At 39.6% G+C, this 22,647-nt stretch overlaps 1 protein-coding gene across 3 annotated transcripts in view; it reads right to left on the minus strand.

The window, feature by feature from the left end:
• CEP192 (centrosomal protein 192) overlaps positions 1-22,647 on the minus strand; it is a 134,787-nt gene that overhangs the window by 110,696 nt on the left and 1,444 nt on the right. For all 3 annotated transcript variants that reach the window (XM_046024060.1, XM_046024059.1, XM_046024061.1), the window contains exons 3-6: positions 16,856-17,023; positions 15,747-15,872; positions 6,997-7,172; positions 1,997-2,049 (exon numbers count right to left, since the gene is read on the minus strand). In XM_046024060.1, coding sequence (XP_045880016.1) covers positions 1,997-2,049; positions 6,997-7,172; positions 15,747-15,872; positions 16,856-17,023 — 523 coding nt within the window. The remainder of the gene's footprint in view (positions 1-1,996; positions 2,050-6,996; positions 7,173-15,746; positions 15,873-16,855; positions 17,024-22,647) is intronic.

Below are 22,647 nucleotides of genomic sequence, written 5' to 3' on the forward strand. Positions count from 1 at the left end.
GGTATCAATAAGTTTCTTCCTGCCCCCATGCCTCTCTCCTCCCCTGACCCACCCACCGAGACACTGTTAAAATTTAACATCTCAAATTGTACGCACAAGCTCAGAAGACCTAGTAATATAGTTAGGACACTAATACCCAAATGAATTTGAATACAAGGCTTGCGGTAGGAAGTGAAGATAATAGCCAAGTTGGACTCTGCGGCCTATACTGGAATCACTGATTATTCTACTTCTCAACTCAGGGACAACATAATCCTAAAGGCTCACAACAGGTTGTTAAGGGCATTCAAGGCCAACAATAAAAGGTAACGTTGCCTTCAACTTTATTTCACAATCTTATTAAATTTATCTTTAAAATTAGATTTCAAAATACGCAATTTTTAAGATAAAAACATGGGCTCGCTATATAATTGCATACTTGCAGAAACCAGTGAATTATGCTCATAAAGGTCAAAGATATGGCAATGAAAAAAAACAATGAACAAACAAAAAAAGAAAAAAACAGAAATAGACTCAAACACATCTGAGAACAAAGTGGTGGTTCCTGGAGCGGAGAGGGTGGAACAATGGGTAAAAGAGATGAATACATAAAATCCCGCTTATAAAATAGATAAGTCACAGGGTTGAAAAGTACTACATAGAGAATATAGTCAGTAATATTGTAGTAATCTGCATGGTGACAGAGGGTAACTACACTTCTGGTGGAGAGCATTTATAATGTATAGAGTTGTTGAACTGCTTTGTTGTATACCTGAAACTAAGAGAACATTATATATCAACTATACTTTAATTAAGAGTAAGAAAAAGGGGCACCTGGGTGGCTCAGTCCATTAAATGTCTGCTTTCAGCTCAGGTCATGGTCCCAGGGTCCTGGGATTATACCCCACATTGGGCTTCCTGCTTCGAACATTCCTTTGAGGAGCCATGTGGAACTGGTGGGGCAGACAGCTGTATACACACACACAGACACACACACACACACACACATATACACATACATGTATGTACATTGATGTATATGTATATGTATACACACACACACACGCACTCACAAAGAAGTGGACCTGAGTGCAGGCTTGACAGAGTATTTTATTCCAACCTACCCCTTGACAGTGATTTACATAGGGAAGAACTTATGACCCAAGTGAGCTCATTAGAGTTGTCTTTTTTCTTTCCCCTCAAAAAAAGTTTGTGGTCTTTTTTTTTTTTTTTTAAGATTTTATTTATTTGTCAGAGAGACAGCAAGAGCAGGAACACAAGCAGGGGGAGTGGGAGAAGGAGAAGCAGGCTTTCTGCCAAGCAGGAACCCTGAGGCAGGGCTCAATCCCCGGACCCCAGAATCATGACCTGAGCTGAAGGCAGACACTTAACGACTGAGCCACCCAGGCACCCCAGCATGGTCATTTTTTTTTTAATCACAAATGTTAAGAATGTAGGCTTGCTGCAAAGAAGACAGCTTCCTGATCATTCAAGTAATCACTGAGTGTCAACTACGTGCCAGGCACTCAGGATACAATGAACAAAACAAAGACGGACCCATGGGTGGCTCAGTCAGTTAAACATCCACCTTCAGCTCAGGTTATGAACCCAGAGTCATGGGATTGAGTCCCGCGTGGGCCTCCTTGCTAAGGAGGAAGCCTGCTTCTCCCTCTGCCAGCCACAACCCCCGCTATTGCTCTCTCTGGCAAATAAATAAAACCTTTAAAAAAAATAAAATAAATGAAACAAAGAGAAACCTTTACCCTCCCAGAGCCATCTTTCAAGAGGGAGCCAGCATGGAGTGTAACAGCAAAAATGGAAAAGTCCTAATGACAAGGAAGCCCTGGACCAGGACCATGCTCACGTGCTGATTACTTGAGGCAGTAACGTGGTTCTCTGCTATTTAAAGTACAAGACTTCTAACTAAAATTACTACTGTTTAACACTTGCATATGTGAAATAGAAACTTTCACTCTCCCAGTAACACTCCAGAAATTGGTAACATATAAAAGATTACCTTGTTCTCCTTATTATTCATCCATGGTTGTAAGCAAAAATCAACAGGTGAGTCTGTTTTACAAAACAAAAATAATTGAGACCAAATTATTTTATCAATAAAAATGCAATAACCCCTAAAAGTAGCAAATTAATGAACTAAACATTTTTTTCCCCTAAGTAGAATAGAGCACTTTTATATGATGGTATAAGAAGTTATCTCTGGTCAGTTTAATTAAAAAACTATCAGGGTGGGAAGTATGAAAAACACTGACTATGAATCTAATCAAGTCTTTAAAGCTAACTTTTGCTTTACAGAGGATACAGGGAAGAGAGAAACAAGAAAAATGACAGCATGACTAAACAGACAGACAAATCCAAATCATGGGACAATCTACAGGGTGACAGACTGAGCTTTTTTCAACAGGAACTGACTTAGGACATACAACAAATAATATACCATAACATATGGTAACCTTCTTTGGACTCCAATTCAAGCAAACAAACCTGGATAATTAGTAAAATGAATATGGACTAGAGTACTATATGATAATAAAAGAACTGTTAAGTCTGTTAGCAGTGTTAATAGCACTGTGGTTATGTAAGAAAACATCTGTATTTTTAGGGATGCACACTAAAATATATAGGAATAAAACGATACTTGAATTTTAAAATATCAGAAAAAAGTAACACAAAAGCAGAAGAGATAAAGCAAGTATGACTAGATCTTATTCTAACTGGGACTGTGATATAAGTATATGGGTTTTTTTAATGGACATAAAATTTGCATACCAAGAAATCACCACTCTCTTAAAGCATTCAATTCCCTGGTTTTTAGTACATTCTAAGGTTGTACAACCATAAGCACTCTTTAATGCCACAATATTTTCATCACTCCAGAAAGACACACTGTATCTACTAGCAGTCACTCCCCATTCTCCCCTTTCCCTGGCCCTGGCCACCACACATCTACTGTCTCTATGGATTTGCCAATCCAATCCCGTGTCTACAGATATCTATGGATGAAAAGATCCTACAACATGTGGCCTTTGTATCTGTCTTCCTTCACTTAGCCTAATGTATTCAAAGTTCATCCATATTATAGTACATATCAATACTTCCCTCCATTTTAAGGCTCAGTAATATTCCACTGTATGAAGTTGATGGGAGATTTGCATTGTTACCACTCTTTCACTATTATGATTAATGCTGCTATGAATATTCATGTACAAGTTTTTGTGTGGACATGTTTTCATTTCTCTTGGGCATGTACCTAGGACTGGAACTACTGGCTCAAACAGTAGTGTGATGTTTAATGTTTTGAAGAACTGTCAAACTAGTTTCACAGCAACTGCATCATTTTAACATACCCACCAGCAATGAATGAAAGTTTTAATTTCTCCATATCCTCACCATACTTGCTATTTTCCAACTTTTTGATTATAGCCTAAACCCAGCAGGAGTTAATAAGCCTAAACCTAGCAGGAGAAGAGAAATAATAAAGAGCAGAAATCAATGAAACAAAAACCAAAAGAACAGTAAGAAAGATCAACGCGGACACCTGGGTGGCTCAGTCAGTTAAGCATCTGCCATTGGCTCAGGTCATGACCCTGAAGTTGTGGGATCAAGTCCCACAACAGGTTCCTTACTCAGCGAGGAGCCTGCCTTTCCCTCTGCCCCTCCCCTGCTGTGCTCTCTCTCTGTCTCTCTCTCTCTCCGAAAAATAAATAAAATCTTAAAAAAGAAAAAAAGAAGACAAGATCAAATAACTAGGAGCTGGTTCTTTGAAAGAATTAATAAGCTTGTTTAAATCCCTGGCCAGACTTATCAAAAAGAAAAGAGAAAGAACCCAAATAAATAAAATCGCAAATGAAAGTGGAGAAATCACCACCAACACCCAAGAAATACAAAGAATTGTAAGAACATATTATGAGCAACTATATGCCAACAAATTAGGCAATCTGGAAGAAATGGATGCATTCCTAGAAAAAAAATAAACCACCAAAACTGAACCACAAAGAAATAGAAAACCTGAACAGATCCATAACGGGCAAGGAAATGGAAACAGTAATCAAAAACGCCCCAACAAACAAGAGCCCAGGGCCAGATGGCTTCCCAGGAGAATTCTACCGTAACATTTAAAGAAGAATTAATACCTATTCTTCTGAAGCTGTTTCAAAAAATAGGAATGGAAGGAAAATTTCCAAACGCATTTTATGAATCCAGAATTACCTTGATCCCAAAAACCAGACAAAGACCCTACTAAAAAGGAGAATTACAGACCAATATCCCTGATGAACACGGATGCAAAAATTCTCACCAAGATATTAGCCAACAGGATCCAACAGTACACTGAAAGGATTATTCACCATGACAAAGTGGGATTCATTCCTGGGTTGCAAGGTGGCTGCAAACCAACCACTGTGATACAATACACTAATTAAAGAAAGTACAAGAATCGTATCATCCTTCCAGATGCAGAAAAAAGTATTTGACAAAGTACAGCATCCTTTCTTGGTTAAAATTCTTCACTGTGTAGGGTTAGAGGGAACATACCTCAATATCATAAAAGCCATATACGAAAAGCCCACAGCGAATATCATTCCCAATGGGAAAAAACTGAGAGCTTTTCCCCTAAGATCAGGAACACGGCAGGGATGTCCACTATCACCACTGCTATTCAACATAGTACCAGAAGTCCTATTCTCAGCAATCAGATAACAAAAAGAAGTAAAAGGCATCCAGATAGGCAAAGTAGTCAAACTCTCACTCTTTGCAGATGATATGACACTATAGGTGGAAAACGCAAAAGACTCTAACCCATAATTGCTAAAACTAATACAGGAATTCAGCAAAGTGGCAGGATATAAAATCAATGCACAGAAATCAGTTGCATTTCTATACACCAAAAATGAGACAGAAGAAAGAAATTAAGGAGTCGATCCCATTTACAATTGTACCTGAAACTATAAGATACCTAGGAATAAATCTTACCAAAGAGCCAAAGAATCTGTATTCAGAAAACTATAGAATACTCATCAAAGAAATTGAAGAAGACGCAAAGAAATGGAAAAACGTTCCATGCTCATGGATCAAAGGAACAAATACTGTAAAAACGTCTATGCTACCTAGAGCAATCTACAGAGTTAATGAAATCCCTATCAACATACCATCAACTTTTTTCAAGAGCTGGAACAAACATCATAAGATTTGTATAGAACCAGAAAACCCCAGATAGCCAGAGGAATGCTGAAAAAGAAAACCAAAGCTGGTGACATAACAGTTCCAGACTTCAAGCTCTATTACAAAGCTGTGATCCATCAAGACAGCATGGTATTGGCAAAAAAACAGACACACAGATCAATGCAACAGAATAGAGAATTCAGAAATGGACCCTAACCTCTATGGTCAAGTAATCTTTGACAAAGCAAGAAAGAATACCCAATGGGAAAAGACAGTCTCTTCAACAAATGGTGTTGGGAAAATTGGACAGCCACATGCAGAAGAATGAAACTGCATCTCCTCTCACCATACACAAAAATAGACTCAAAATGGCTGAAAGTCCTAAATGTGAGACAGGAATCCATCAAAATCCTTGAGAACACAGGCAGAAACCTCTTCGACCTTAGCTGTGGGAACTTCTTAGACATATAGCCAAAGGCAAGGGAAACAAGGGTAAAAATGAACTACTGGGACTTCATCAAGATAAAAAGCTTTTGTACAGCGAAGGAAATAGTCAACAAAACCAAAAGACAACTTACAGAATGGGAGAATTTGCAAATGACATATAAGATAAAGGGCTAGTATCCAAAATCCATAAGAAACTTATCAAACTCAACACCAAGGAACAAAAAATTCCAATCAAGAAATGTGCAGAAGTCAGGATGCCTGGATGGCTCAGTCGGTTAAGTATCTACCTTCAGCTCAGGTCATGATCCCAGGGTCCTGGGATCAAGCCCTGCATCAGGGTCCTTGCTCGATAGGGAGTCTGCCTCTCCCGCTCCTTCTGCCTGCTGCTCCCCCTGCTTGTGCTATCTCTGACAAGTGGATAAATAAAATCTTTTTTAAAAATAAAAATGGGAAGAAGACATGAACAGACATATCTGCAAAGAAGACATCCAAATGGTCAACAGACAGACACATGAGAAAGTGCTCAACATCACTTGGCATCAGGGAAATAGAAATCAAAACCACAATGATACCACCTCACACCAGTCAGAATGGCTAAAATTAACAAGTCTGGAAACGACAGATGTTGACGAGGATGCAGAGAAAGGGTAATCCTCCTACACTGTTGGTGGGAATGCAAGCTGGTGCAGCCACTCTGGAGAACAGTATGGAGGTTCCTCAAAAAGCTGAAAACAGAGCTACCCTATGACCAAACAATTGCACTACTGGGTGTTTAACACAAAGATACAAATGTAGTAATCTGAAGGAGCACCTATACCCCAATGTTTATGGCAGCAATGTCCACAACAGCCAAACTACGGAAAGAGCCCAACATCCTTCAACAGATGAATGGATAACGATGTGATATACAGACATACAGTGGAATATTATGCAGCCATTAAAAAAATGAAATCTTGCCATTTGCTACAATGTGGAGAGAACTAGAGGGTATTATGCTAAGCGAAACAAGTCAATCAGAGACTCAATCTCCAGAAACAAACTGAGGGTTGCTGGAGTGTAGAGGGGTGGGAGGAGGGATGGGGTGGCTGGGTGGCGGATAATGGGGAGGGTTTGTGTTGTGGTGAGCACTATGTATTGTCTAAGACTGATGAATCACAGACCTGTACCCCTGAAACAAAAATACATTAATGTTAATATCAAAAAATTTTTTTAATAAAAAGATTAATCAAGAGACCATTTCCTATAAAAATATTAATAGGTAAATGCCAAACCGTGTCTTTCAGTTTACCGTACTGTAGCTTAAGATAAATAACAAAGATAGACAAATGAGAAAGGAAACAAATATATACATTAGGCAGTAATTTCTAAAAGTAATTTCTGTAAGTTCAGTACCTTGCTCTTGTTCCAGTGGTGAAATCTTATCAAAAGGATCTTGGCTCTGAAAGCGCTTTGCAGTTTTAGCCTGCTCCTCTTCTGTTCTTGCTATATCACTTTGCAAAGCAGACTCTTCAAGAACAGTATCTGACAAATGCTGACTTTCTATATGGTTCTTTTTCTTAGAGATAGAACTTTTCAGTACGGAACAGAATAATGATTAAATGTTAGTTACCTTGGGTAAATCAATAAGATATTCATTAATCAGTTATGTATTTAATATCACAAAAAGAAAAAAATGGATACAGTGGAAAGAAAAATTTCAAGGACCAGCCAGACACTACAAATGGCTCCACTGTAGGTACCCTGGGGACTGCACACCATCTTGGGTCCAGAGATACAGTCTACCAAAATCAAATACAGTATCATATTGCTATTCTGCCTCTCAAGTGATAAAATGAGGGGTTTTTTTCTTTCCTAAATAAGTATCTCTGAATCTATCATATATGAAGAAAAACTCAGCTTTCTAAAAACAAAGAAGACTTAAAGAACACTAGTATATATGCCAAAAAGCTGATTCTCTGAATTATGAAGTACTTTAAAGTTTTACTTTTAGCCCCTGCCACTGGCCTTGTCCTCATCTTTGTATCTCTGTTGTTTTATATTTGGATGACAATATTCTTCCTTAAATACAATTTTCCTCCCAATCTTCAGCAAAAGTTCGTGGGTCTCATGCAGCTCATCACAGCCTTCTGCCAGCAAGAGGAGGGGTAGGGATGAACTTTTTAGAAAAATGCCTCTAAATGCAATAAAGCCATCATCTGACAAACTGCTCTCTAGGGCCAAGCTTAAATCTGACCAGGATGGATAAAAAGACAGTCCTTCCACATATTCCGAGTGCTAACCCTCTTTGCCTGAGGCAATTCCCAACTGTAATTTACCTCCCAGTTTCTCCATGCCTGTACTGGGGTTGTAATACATAGAAAGCCATTACCAACAGTTCAATCCAAAGGTGCATTCATAGGTCAATATAGGAAAGTTTCATCCCAATCAAACAGAAGCTGAGTAAAAGAGAGGGTAAAGGTAGGTGGAAAGACTGTAAGTGGATACAAAGTTGTATGATAGAAAAGAGAGAAAAAGAAGTGTGGGGATGTGCACAACAAAGGAAACTGACAAAATGAGAAGACAGTCTACAGAATGGGAGAAAATACCTGCGAATCACATCTGATAAAGGGTTAATATACAAAATATATAAAGAACTCATACAACTCAATATCAAAAACAAAAACAAAAAGCAAACAAGCAGACAACAGGATTAAAAAATGGGCAGATCTGAATATTTTTCCAAAGAAGATATACAGATGACCAACAGGTACATGAATAGATGTTTGGGGTGCCTGAGTGGCTCAGTGGGTTAAAAGCCTCTGCCTTCAGCTCAGCTCATGATCCCAGGGTCCTGGAATCAAGCCCCACATCAGGCTCTCTGCTCGGCAGGAAGACTGCCTCCCCCTCTCTCTCTGCCTGCCTCTCTGCCTACTTGTGATTTCTGTCAAAAAAAAAAAAAAAAAAAGGTGTTTAATGTCACTAATCATCAGGGAAACGCCAATCAGAACCACAATGAGACATCACCTAACACCTGTTGTAATAATTGTTATAAAAAAGACAAGAGGGACACCTGGGTGGCTCAGTTGGTGAAGCGTCTGCCTGAGAGTCAGGTCATGATCCAGGGTCCTGGGATCAAGCCCCACATTGGGCTTCCTGATCAGTGGGGAGTCTACTTCTCCCTCTGCCTGCTGCTCTCCCTGCTTGTGCACACACACTCTCTCTCTCTCTGACAAATAAATAAAATATTTTTTAAAATGAATTAAAATAAAAAAATAAAAAAGACAAGAAATAACAAGTGTTGGTGATGATGTGCAGTACTGGGATGTGAACTGGGAATGTAAACTGGTCCAGTGACTATGGAAAACCGTATGGAGGTTCTTCAAAAATTAAAAATAAAACTACTATATGATCCAGCAATCCCACATCAGAATATTTATCCAAAGAAAACTGAAGCCTTAACTCAAAAAGATATATGGCACCTCCACGTTCACTGCAGCACTATTTACAATAGCCAAGAGGGAAACAAGCTAAGTGTCTGACAGATGAATAAAAAAAATGTTGTATATATACACAATAGGGTATTATTCAGCCATAAAAAAAGGAAATCTTACCATTTGCAGTAAGGGCATTATGGTAAGTAAGACAGAGAAAGACAAATACCACATAATCTATTTATATGCAGAATCTAAAAATAAGAACAAAAAACTAACCTCACAGATAGAATAACGGTTCCAGAGGTAGGGGATTGTGGCAGGAGAAACAGGTGAAGGGGGTCAAAAGGTACAAACTTCCAGATATAAAATAAATAAGTCATGGGGATATAATGTATAGCATGGTGACTACAGGTAATTACACTGTACTGCATATCTGAAAGTTATTACAAGAGTAAATCTTAAAAGTTCTCATCATAAGAAAAAAAATTTCTGTAACTATGTAAGGTGACCAATATTAACTAGACTTACTGTGGTGATCATTTTGCAGTATATACAAATATTGAATCATTATGTTGCCCAACTGAAACTAATATAATGTTATATGTCAACTATATTTCAAATAAATGAGAATATAAAAGGGAAAAGAAAGACAGTAAAGGTCCCTAGGTGACATAGTAAAAAAAAAAAAAAGGTGGTGGGGAAGCAAAATGGTGACATGAAATAAATAAAAGAGAAGTCATGACATTTAGCTTAATTTCATATTTCAAAGCCCCCCGACTCCAGGAAGAGCATGTGCACTTTACCCTTGAACAAGACGGGGGTTGGGGCACTGACCTCCTGCATAATTGGAAATCCATGTCTAACTTCTGACTCCCCAAAAACTTAACTACTTGATTGAACTACTGTTGACTGGAAGCCTTACAAATAACATATACAGTTAATTAACACACACTGTGTGTGTGTGTATGTGTGTATATTACATGGTATTTCTTATAATAAAGCTAAAGAAAATGTTATTAAGAAAATCATAAGAGAAAATACACTTTTAGTACTGTGTATTTACTGAAACAAATCTGCATGTAAGTGGACCCATGCAGTTCAAGGGTCAACTGTAGCGTGACCATTAGAACTTCATAACAGAGCCAGTTAAATTAACCACCTCCCCTAAATCCACTTCCTCAAAACTATAGCTATCACTTGTTCTTATTAGCCCGTCAAAATTCCTCAAACTAAGTCAAATACTAAGTCAAAGAAGCTTCAAGTTAAAGTGGCAAGAGTAACTTCTAGGAGCGCATGAAAATGACAATAAAGGACCTCTATAAAAGTGAAGCAATCTGGGGTGCCTGGGTGGCTCAGATGGTTGGGCGTCTGCCTTCGGTTCAGGTTATGATCCCGGGGTCCTGGGATCGAGCCCTGCATCGGGGCTCCCTGCTTAGCAGGGAGCCTGCTTCCTCCCTCCCCTACCCCTGCTCCCCCTGCTCGTGCTCTTTCTCTCTCTCTCTCTCAAATAAATAAATAAAATCTTTAAAAAAAAAAAAAAAAAGTGAAGCAATCTGGATGAGAGCCACCAGTCCTAGCCCGAGCTTACCTCAAATTCTAGAATCTGAACAGCAGATGGGATATGCAGGAGAAACATAAGCATGGTCCAGAACAAGAACAAAAGGGCCTGGAAGCAGAAAACAAATCTGCCAGGAAGAACTGCAGAAATGTTTCCTGACTACAGTAGGAAGGAGGGCAGGAGGGAGTCCAAAGGGAAGGGATGACTGAAAGTCTATCAGGCACCCGTGCTGGGCAGTGCTCCACTCTCACTGCCACATAAACAAAACAGCAGTGTCAACATGTCGCTCTACACCTAGGAAGGCTCTTCTAGGAAGGCATATGAAACGCCTGTGCAGAATGAAGCTACGGTGGTGACAGCAGCATTAAACACCCGGCATGGAATCCGTAAAGTGAAGCCCGCCATGAGCTTGCACGAAGACCTAACAGAAACGAGATCTGGATACCCACTAGCCCACACTAGCAACCTAGAAGACAGCCATAAATCAGATGCAGGAGAAGGAGCAGCTTGAGAGATAAAAATAAAGATGAACAAAGTAAACAACCCCAGACACAAGGATAATTTATAGAACTTTGAAAAATCTCAATTAGAATTCTCAGAAAACATTGAAGTCGCTATTATATCCACAAAAAGGAGCCATTATAAAAAAAAAAATGAAAAGATCAGAAAAAAGAGCTCTCAAAATTATGACTGCCAAATGATTTAATAGAAGGGTAGGGAAAAAATTAGGAACTTTATCTAGAACACTGCCTATGTGCACTGAAACAAAAGAAAAACAAAAACAAAAAAGGAAAAAAATAATGGAAATAGATCAACCCAGGCAATCCAAAACAGCAATCCCAGAAAGAAAGAAAATAGAAAAATACCGAAGTAATAATAATTATCTAGAACTAAAGCATACAAATCTCTGGATTGATGCCAATTAGAATTTGGTTGGGGGTATGGGCACCCACCACAGACTCAGGAAGGATTCTAAGTTTCCAGAGAAAAAAAAGTTCAGATACAAATGGTCAAGTATCAAAATGACATCAGGCTTCTCACACTATGTAGCAGTGCCTTCAAAATTTTGTGAAAGTTATTTTTATCTTTAAATCCTATCCTCAGTTAAAATATTCATTAATTCCAAAGTTAGAATAAGGATATTTTAAAAACATAAATTCCACCCTCCCCAGAGCCACAGAAGCCATCCTTCACACAGGGATAAGAGCATACCTCTGAGGGCTGTTCACCCACCATCACAAGCAGCCCACAGGAAGTCCAGGCTCTCAGACTAACAACCCAGATCTTCAGACTACTCAGTGGGGGCAAGGAACAGCCCCAAAGCACTTATCTCTACCCAATGAAAGTCTAGAGTGAGGCCAACACACTGCATGTAGGACTCCACCTTACCAGGTTCTTCTATCTTCCACTAACAGGGATCAACAAGACCACTTCCCAGATCTCCTGGCCCACATCAAAGAGTCAAGAGTTACTTCCGATAGTCTCCTCCCCTCCCCCCATGTCTAATGTCTCACTGCCAACATCAGTTCAGTGGGACTAACTTCATGATGCCCTTCAATAAGCCCAAGACTCCTCACCACTGACAAAGATGCACAAGCATACTCCCCCTACCCAGCCCAACAAATCAATGCTGAATCAGCAAAATCTTGCTATTCCTGAACCCTTCCTATGAACATCCCTTTCACCTCACTGCTTTACGGAAAACCTGGATGTCCTATGAGGACACTGCCTCCCTTAAACACTGGCAAGTGAGGACTATCCGTCTCTCCCACAGACTTGGAATCACTGGGCGTGGAGATGGAATGGGAGTCTCCATCGGCATGTCCCCTCAGTGCAACTTCCAGATCATCCTTACTAAAGCCTCCTAGCCTGGAGTCACCTATGACCCCTCACAGCATCTGCCTTAGTACCTCAACTCTATAACCCTCTGCTGTAACCCAAGCCCCCAATCCATTCATATCACCACATCTCACACTCCCTTGCTGTTCTATCCTCTCCTCTTCCTTAACCTAATCTGATGGCCAATCATCACACACATCAGCTTCCTCATCCCTCACTGCTTTCATCAACTACAAGCCTAGTTAAACCCAACTCTCTCCTCACACCCTGTGAGCACCCCTACAGCTGAATATGGTTGGAGATAACATCACAATCACAGTAAATTCATGACCATGACCCCTGAGTGGGACTCCTGATGCTGCCTGACAATGCCACTACTTCCCTCTCTCCTCCCCTCCCACATGCCCATGACTGTTTACATCTCTCTACTGCTCCTCTACCCTGAGTTGATGTCATGTCTCCCAATACACTGAGAGACCCTAATCACTGAAAAGACAACTTCCTCAGATTCTTACCAGGACATGGTACATTCTGCCTTCGCACTGGCTAATATCCATGGTCTTACCTCTCTAGTCATTCCTTCCACGACAAATTAGTTCCTGGCCTCTTGTTTTTGTAGAAGTGTTGCTCCAGCAATTCTCTTCTTTCTACATAATCAGATTTTCCTATTCCAGATCATTCCTATTACTATATAAACTTGCAGTAACCCCTCCACTACAAAAGAAGAAAGAAAAACTTCTCTTGACACACTATACTCACCAGGTATCACAGCCCCATTTTTTTGGTTGCCTTTTGCAGCAAACTCACCATCTCCAAAATGAACCTCCCATTCTCTCCTAAACTCATTCTCCTACACTATTGCACCTCCTCCTACTTCCACCAAAACCACTTATCAGGGTTACCAATGACCAAACCTATGCTAATTCCAATGGTCACTTCTTAGTCCTCATTTTATTTGACACACTGGATCCCTCTCTCTTCTTTTACATATGTTCTTTCTGTGGCTTCTGAAACACTCTGTTATCTGTCCAACCTCCAGCCACGAATCCTTAGCCTCCATGTCTATTCCTCCTCTCCCCAACTTAACAATGAAGTGCGCCGACATAAGGCCCTGCTGCTCTTCTGTTCTCCTTCTACTCCCCACTTTGATAATCCAACCTCCTAAGGGGTCTTCCTATTTCCAGACTTGCCTCCCAACAGTCTGTACACCCCACTGTAGCCAGAGTGAACCTTCTAAAACACAGTCCTCGAATGGTTTCCACCTCTTTCAAAATCTTGCTCACCCCGTGGCAGCCTCCTTCCTGCTGTTTGAACACAGGTATCTCTGACCTTAGCGCCTCTACACTCATGCAGCCTCCACCTGAAGTCCTCTTCCTCCTAATGCCTACATGGCTAACTGCCTCCTTCAAATCTTCGCTCAGATCATACACCTCCTCAATGAGACCCACACTGACCATTCCCTTCGGCTTACCTATGTACCCTCCTTATCATGTTCTGGTTTTTTTCTAGCACTTTTCCCTTCAAGTATACTATAAAACTGGTATATTTTTAATGTCTTTTTGTTTTAATATCTGTTCTGGTATTTCCCAAGTACTTAGAGAAGTACCTGGCACACAGTAGGCACACGGTCAAAAATACAAATGGAATGAATGAGTATTCAAAGAGTTAACATCTTTAATATATAGAGAGTGCTTATATCCAAATGTTACCAAGAGGCAATTCACAACAAAAATATAAGTAATGAATAAACATTAAAGTATGTTCAATTCCATAAATACTCTATTATGAATTCAAACACAGAAACTTTAAGAATGCCTGTAATACCACCATCAAGAGATAACTACCATTTACATTTTGGTTTATAGCCTTCCAGATTTTCTTCTATGCATTTATGCATGTGTACAAATTTTTTTACTTCAAAATTCAAGGATTAAAAATAATACCACCAAATGTTGGGGAGGGCTCAGAGAAGGCTTTCTCATGTACATCTTCTAGTGGGAGTGTAAAGTGGAACAAATCTTCTAAAGAGTAATGTGCTGCTTTGTAACAGTCTTTAAATATTAACTCAGCAATTTCAATCCTAGGAATTTATCTGAATACAATAATTTGCTAGGTGTGCAAATGAATAAATAAAATTCAGTAAATTTGTAATAGCAAAATTCCAATAATCTAAACGTCTAATGTAGTGCAGCCATTAACACGACATATATCTGCATTAATTGTAATTGAAAGATGAGCATAAATACACTAATTTTTTAAAGTTATAAATAGTATGGGGGCGCCTGGGTGGCTCAGTGGGTCCTGGGATCTCAGGGTCCTGGGATCCAACCCTACATTGGGCTCTCTGCTCAGCGGAGAGCCTGCTTCCCCCTCTCTCTGCCTGCTTCTCTGCCTACTTTGAGCCGCTGCCTTCGGCTCGGGTCGTGATCTCGGGGTCCTGGGATCGAGTCCCACGTCGGCTCTCTGCTCGGCAGGGAGTCTGCTTCCCTCTCACTCTCTCTGCCTGCCTCTCTGCCTACTTGTGATCTCTCTCTGTTAAATAAATAAATAAAAATCTTTAAAAAAAAAAAAATAAATAAAAATAAATAAATAAAATCTTTTTAAAAAAATTATAAATAGTATGTACAGTTCAATCCCCTATTTGTAAAAAAAATAAACTTAATATGTACATGTATAGATGCATAGAAAGCAGTCTGGAAGGGGCTCCTGGATGGTTCAGTTGGTTAAGCATCTGCCTTCAACTCAGATCATGATCTCCGGATCCTGGGATCAAGCCCTGTGTCAGTTTTGGTACTCAGCGGGGAGTCTGCTTATCCATCTGCTCCTTCCCCTGCTCCTGCTCTCTCTCTGTCAAATAAATAAAATCTTTAAAAAAAAGAAAGAAAGAAAGAAAGCAGTCTGGAAGACTATAAATAAAATGATAATCAATGACTATTCTCTCTTACTTTTTTGAAGATCTTATTTTTAAGTAATCTCTATACCCAGTGTAGGGCTCAACCTCAAAACCCTGAGATCAAAGGTTGCATGCTCTACAGACTGAGCCAGCCAGCTGCCCAGTGACTATTCTCTAGTTAGTAAGACTACAGACTTAGCGTCTTCCTTACAATTCTTTGCATTTTCTACTTTTTTAAAGGAGCTTATACTACTTTTGGAATGAGCAAAGGTATTCTGAAAGACTAAAAATGGTTGTGATTAAAAACATATAAAGAAAACTCTTAAGAAGATTCCTATAATAGAATTATTCAGAGACATAGTCACACTTTCATTTTCCGTTAAGACTGAGTGAGACCTGCTTTTAACATGGCAAAAACAAAATGAAGGTATGAACTTACTCATCGTCCTGGAAGCTAAGTTGTAACTTCTCTCTTGGGTCACCTTCACTCTGGCTGCTGGGAGATGATTCAGATGGAACTGAAAACTTCCCTTCTACTAAATAAGATGCCTGGATATCAGAATACCTACACACATACAAAAGAATTTGTTTTGTTAATAGTTAAATTATGCATATTTAAAATTCACCATGACATTAGGGCCACATGACTATAAAACCAATTGCTAGGGGATAAAAATAAATAGGGCCCCCAGTGTTCAAAACCATCATCTCATGTGAAAAGCACTGAATATCTATGTGTCAAGAATGAGGTGTGTTCGTACTAAACAAAGAGTCACAGAAATCTTAAAGCTAAGTTTTCAGAGTTAAACTCTTCATTCTAAAGGTAAAGATAATGCTTCTTACCAAACATTCAGGTTGGGAGGAGGACAGGAAAGTAGTTAGATATTTAAGCATGGGCAAACTTTACACATCATACAAGATGGATGAGCTGTACACATCACATATGGAGATGCAACTCAAATTACTGGCTGCCAGTAAGGCTGAACTAATACAAATCCAAAACACTATGAACAGAGAAAACAATTAGTAGACCAAAAGGTCACTGGTACTCAGTTCCAAATCCACCCACCCACTACTGATTAAGGCAATGGAATAAGGAAATGCATACGTTTTTCATAATAACTATATATACATATGAATATATATAACATATATATACACACACATATATCATATATTTGTATATGATATACATATCATATTACACATATAAATATACATAAAGCAAAAGCTCAAGCTTGGCTGAGAAGTTTTTTTAATATATTTATTTGAGACAGAGAGAGAGCACGCATGTGTACCCACACAAGCATGCAGGAGTGAGAGGTAGGGGGAGAAAATCCCCAAGCCAACTCCCTGGAGAGTATGGAGCCCAGTTCAGGGCTCAATCCCAGGACTTGAGATTATGACCTAAGCCAAAGCCAAGAGTTGGGACACTTAACCAACTGAATCACCCAGGTGCCCCTTGGCTGAGAAATTTTTACAGAAGTATCAATGTATTGCAGGCGTTCTAGACTTCACAAAAAAATCATATGTTCTAAAAGTTCTTACCTGTTGTCAGCACTGGATCTATTTCTAGCAAGTGTTGAAACAGCAACAGGCAAGCCAAGATTTGAAGGAAGAGTGACATTTTCCAAAATCTCACTATTACCAAATAATGAATTGGTTAAAAAGCTTGGAAATGACTCTTCAGCTATTCCTCGGAAATCTTCCATCTCACTACAACAATAAAAGCTTTTTAAAAATCAAATACTACTACAAAACCTTTCCAAATGGTTAAAAGTCTCAAAAATCTCAGAAAACTGATAAATCTTAGCAAAAAATCATTTTCTTGGAACAGCACAAAGGGAATAAAATCAACAAGCATTTGGAGGTAAAGTAATTCTCAGAATACTTTGCTGCTTCACAGCTGAGACTACAAATGTCAAACTATCTTTTTATAATTAACCTCGTAACATAAATGTTATTTATAAATAACATAACAAATTTGTAAAATATAACACAGATTAATTTACTCTTGGTTTACTATCTCAAAGAGTATCAATTGCCACACTTGTCTAGTAAAGCAGAGACCCAACACTGAAGGAATATACAGATGATTTCAGGAAGTACTTCATTCTAACATGGAAGAGGAAAAAAAAATTAAACCAGCAAAATCTAGCCCCTAATTTCAGAAATTATTCTTAAGGAGGAGTAAATGTTAGTTTAAAAGGGAAGTCCATTGAAGGAAAAAATTAAAGTTAAATCAAGTCTAGTTGGCACATGGACAAGACAAAAATGGTGAAAGTGGTATACAAAGGACTTACTCTAGAAATACAAAGGACTTAGCTGGCACAGAATCTGTATTACTGAGCGATCTTCCAGCCCTCATTGGACCCTGGATCTACTTAACCCTGATTACAGTACTTAGGAGATGTAATCTCAAAATTACACCAGTGTTTATCATGTAAGGGTTATATGGAATTTAGTAAAAAAATTAAATCATGAAAGGCTCAATAAATGAGAGAGTATTGGCCCTGTGCCTTGAAAAATGAGTAGAACTTTGACAGGCCAAGTATACATGAGGGGGCTCTCAAAGATAACAAATAAACATAAGCAAAGGTGGAAGAGAATTAAGATTTATTGTATATTCACGACCTTAACTCATTTATCCCACTTTATGAATGAAGAAACAAACTGAAACTAAATTAGCTAAATGTACCAGGGTTGCACAATTAGTAAAATTCAAACACAGGTCTGTTCCCAAAATCCACCCCAAGTACTAAGTGTATGGAGGCAATAGACAAGTGCTTCAATGTGTTTTGGCAATGGGTGTACAAAAAACACAGTGAATGAAACCATGAAGTCAGATTCTAAAAGTCTTAAAAGGTACATTAGGAAGTATGGACAGTATTCTCCAGCCCAGGGAAGGACTGATCCTGACAGAGGACGGGAGAGGGCTTAACAGCTGAAAGGATATTCAAAGAGCTACCACAACTGGTGAGATAGAGGCCAATGACAGACTATGCTGGGGCCAATGACAAATGCACTCAAGTATCGGTATTAGAGAGAATGGGCTAAGTAACTCTATAGAGTAGAAAATATTTAAGACTTTTAGAGAGCTATAAAACGTATTTGACTGTGAAGTATACAGGTTCCCGTGGAAAGCTCACCTCTCTACCTGCACTTGATCCCACCCGTCACCAGTGCAGTAACAACCACTCCAGCAACTACCCTCCTCCTATCCGTCGTCAAAACTTCTGCGTGCAGCCATTCCTACCAGTATGCTGTTATTTCCTCATCTTTTAAAAAAGTCTTCCCCTGTCTCATACCCTGTTGTCCCCCTGCAGCTGTACCACTTCTATCTGCCCTCCCTTTACCACATACTCCTCCAAAAGGAATCACTACCGCCATCTGTTTCCACTCCTGTCATCTCCTAGACCCATGCCAAGCTGGCTCTTATCCTACTGCCCCATCAAAACACTTGCCAACATCACCACTGAGCTCCCAGTTGCCAAACCCATAACCCCACAGTCAATTTTCAGTCCCATCTTCTTTGACCTAACAATATGGGATTTGTACTCCTTTTTTGAAGAAATCGTTTCTTCACTGGTTTTCAAGACAGCTGTCTGGGTTCTCTAATCTCACCGGCTGCTTCTTTTCCTTCTCCTTGGCTGGTTCCTCCTCATCTCCTAGACTGCCATACAGTAAAGGTATGAGGGGTTGCTGCTGGATCCCTTCCACCTACCCAGCCTCTCTAGGTGACTGCCCTCAGTTTCAGAGTTTTAAATACAATATGAAATTTATATCTCCAGCCTGGACCTCTCCCCTGAAACTGAGATATGCAACTACTGACTAGACATTTCCACTTAGTTTTATCTAACAGGCACCTAAACCTGACGTTTGATTCCATCTCCTTCCAACCCACTCAAAAAAGCCTGCTTTTCGAGCTTCCCCACAGAGAAAATGACAACTCCATCCTCTAGCTGCTCAAACCAAAAACCTTAGTGATTACTAACCATCACCTCCAACCCCTCAACACACACACACACCCTAAAAGCAAACCCTAGGCAAATCCCAATGTCTTCACCTAATAATATATAGAACCTGCCATTTTCTCACAACCTCCACTTGGTCAAGCCACCACCACCTCCTGAATGGATACTCACTACAAGACACTTTATATTATATAACACTTTATATTTCTATAACTATCTCCACCCCTCCATTCCTCCTCCCCTAGCCTATTCTCCATACACTGAAATTATCCCTGCTAAGTTAGTCAAATACTGCCACTCCTTAGCTCAAAACCCTCCACTGGTTTCCCATCTCATTCAGACTTAATACCTACAATGGCCAAATGAGGGCAGGATAATCTGATCTCATTCTCTACTACTCTTCTCCCTTGCTTTTGCTCCATCCTCACCATCCTAATCTCCCCGCTGTCCCCACGACTTGCCAGGGCTCCAGCTTCAGGGACTGTGCCCTGGCTCTAACCTCTGTTTAGCACACTGCTGCCCCAGATGACCTCACATCTTGCTCCTTCACTTTTCTCAGGTTTTTGGTAAAAGTCCACTTATCTGTCTGGTCTCCCTCACCAAACTCCAAACTTTTTTTTTTCCTGCTTTCTTTTTTCCTCTGGTGCTGACCACCATCCAGCATGTTATATAATTCACCTATTTAACTATTTTTTTCCTCCATATTAGAATGTAAGCTCCATGAGGGCAGGGACTTGGCCTATTTTACTACTGAGTTTCCACTTAAAACAGTGCCTTGCCCAGAGTAATTCTCGAAAAATCTGTTGAATGTCTTCAAACTATTTCAATACAGAGCAAATTTAGTACCAACTATCATATAAGCACCCTTCTCTCAGATCATGTCCCAGCATTTTCCTTTCTTTTTTATTTCTACTTCCCTTTCTTGATTTCTATAAACATGTTCAAAATGATCCCACTGTAGGATGGAGGAGGTAGGAAACCTGTTCCCATCTTTCATTTGTGCTTCCTGCCACCACCTTCTCACCTCCCCTTCACAGACAAGTGTCTTAGAAGAATCCAAACCATAACTTCTGTATCTCAATGACAACTTCTTCCTCCATGTATTCCTTACACGGCAGGGATACCCAGGATTCTGACCTCAGATCTTGTTATACAACGTACATCTTATACTCTTAGGTAGGTAGATCTCAAACTCAAATGCTTTTAGGCACCAATATTGTCAGACAACAGTACTGTAAGATGAGATCAATTAGAAGTTATAGACCCCACGTGAACGAATTTCAATTCGGTAAAAAACACTGTTGCCAAATAAAACAGATCTACTGGTGAAACCCATTCCGGAGGGCAAAACAGGTCTATATCCCAAACAGACGCTAAATTGTTGCATATCTTTCTATGTGTGCTACCACCACCGTATTGTACTGAAAAGCCTCCCAACTGGTCTCCATGCGTCTATTCTTGCCACCCTACAGTTAAATATCCACATGGCAACCAAATGCACCATTAAATACAAACCAGGTACCACGCCCCTATTGAACACTTCAGGGAGACACCCCTGAGGCTCATGACACACCACATACTGGTGTCTCTGTTCCCATTACATCCAAGCCCCATCTCTACCTTGGGGGCCTAGAGTTCTCTGCTAAATCTCTGCACCAACTAGTTTCTTCCTAACATTCCCCTGAATTTAAACGTCACCTTGTAAGAGAGGTGATTCCTCATCATTAATCCAATATAGCCCCACTGTCCCTCACAATTGTTTTAATTTCATCCAGCACTTATCACTACTTTTATACTTTTCTTCCCCCACTAAAAAGATTGCTCCCTGAGAGCACAGGCCTTACCAATCTGTCCATCATTCTTACCTAAGACCTATAACAATGCCTTAACACATATTTATGAAATGAATGATTAACATCTTCAATATCTTTGCCTTTATAATTTTTTAAGGAAACATTTATAACATTGGTTTCTTTCACTTTTTTTTCTTAAATGTGCATTTGTTTTTAATATTTTATGCATTTATTTGATAGAGAGAGACACAGCAAGAGAGGGAACATAAGCAGGGGGAGTGGGAGAGGAAGAAGCAGGCCTCCCACCAAGCAGGGAGCCCGATGCGGGACTCGATCCCAGGACCATGGAACCATGACCTGAGCCGAAGGCATTCACTTAACGACTGAGTCACCCAGGAGCCCCTCTCTCACTCTTTTTTTTTTAAAGTAGGCTCCATGCCCAGTGTGGAGCCCAGGGCTTGAACTCATGACCTGAGATCAATATCTGAGCTGAGATTAAGAGTCAGACACTTAACCAGCTGAGACATCCAGGGGCCCCAACATCTTCGACTTTAGATTATCAGTATCTTAGGGACATTTCAATCTTCTACACCCATATATCCCCAGTAATTGATATAGAGCTGGAAATACAAAATGAACAAAAAAAGAGTTGAGAGAAATAACCTATACTCCCTAGCTATCTAGCTGACATATGGTGTCTACTCTATTACCAAGTAATGCACTAAGTATTTTATATACATTCCTCTAATCCGTGCATCAGATCTGCAAGGTAGCTATTATCCCTACTGCTTAAGAAAGCGAGGCCAAGAGAGGGAATTATGAGGATTTTCCAGGCCATATAGCATGAATGGGAGCAGAGGATTCACAGACAGGAAAGTGGCCCCAGAGTAGTCTTTCCTTTGCACTAATGCCATCTTCCTCATTTTCAAATCACCTCAGCTCTCTATCCTGAGCTCTAGACTTCCACTTCCAAATGGCTCACTCCTAACACCCTCTCAAGTGTGCAAAGTTAACAAATATAAAACCAAACTCATTTTTTTTTTCTCTCTTTAGTTTGACCTATGTTATCCCTATTCTCTTGCTATACAAGCCAGACACTTGGGACCATTTCTCTTGTTCTCTCAGTTATCAAATTTTGATGCCTCTAACTCCAAACAGATCTCTAAAACGGAGATTCACTTCTATATTCCCAACACCCTTCCACTTTTTAATCTAAACTATTGCATAAGTCTTCCAAGTAGCCTGCCTTCCCACGTCCAATCTGGTAATCACTAAGTTATTCATTCATTTATAGACATGTAAACCACATTAAAATATATCCCAAATTCTTTCAGGATTCATCTCTATTTAGAGTCAAATCCAAGAAAATTCAGATATTAAGCAAGTATCGTTCATGCAACAATCATTACCAAGTGCAAACCATGAAACACACTCTACTTATCTCTGGAAATACAAAAATAAAGCTGCTCCCTTTCACGTAGTTGATGACTCTCATCAATTATAATCACTTATGCTCCCTATTAATTATGACAGTGTTAAGGGCTGGGATGGAGTTTGGCTATGGGTGCAGGGG

The sequence above is a fragment of the Meles meles genome, chromosome 12 (assembly GCF_922984935.1).
Source record: "Meles meles chromosome 12, mMelMel3.1 paternal haplotype, whole genome shotgun sequence".
Taxonomy (NCBI): domain Eukaryota; kingdom Metazoa; phylum Chordata; class Mammalia; order Carnivora; family Mustelidae; genus Meles; species Meles meles.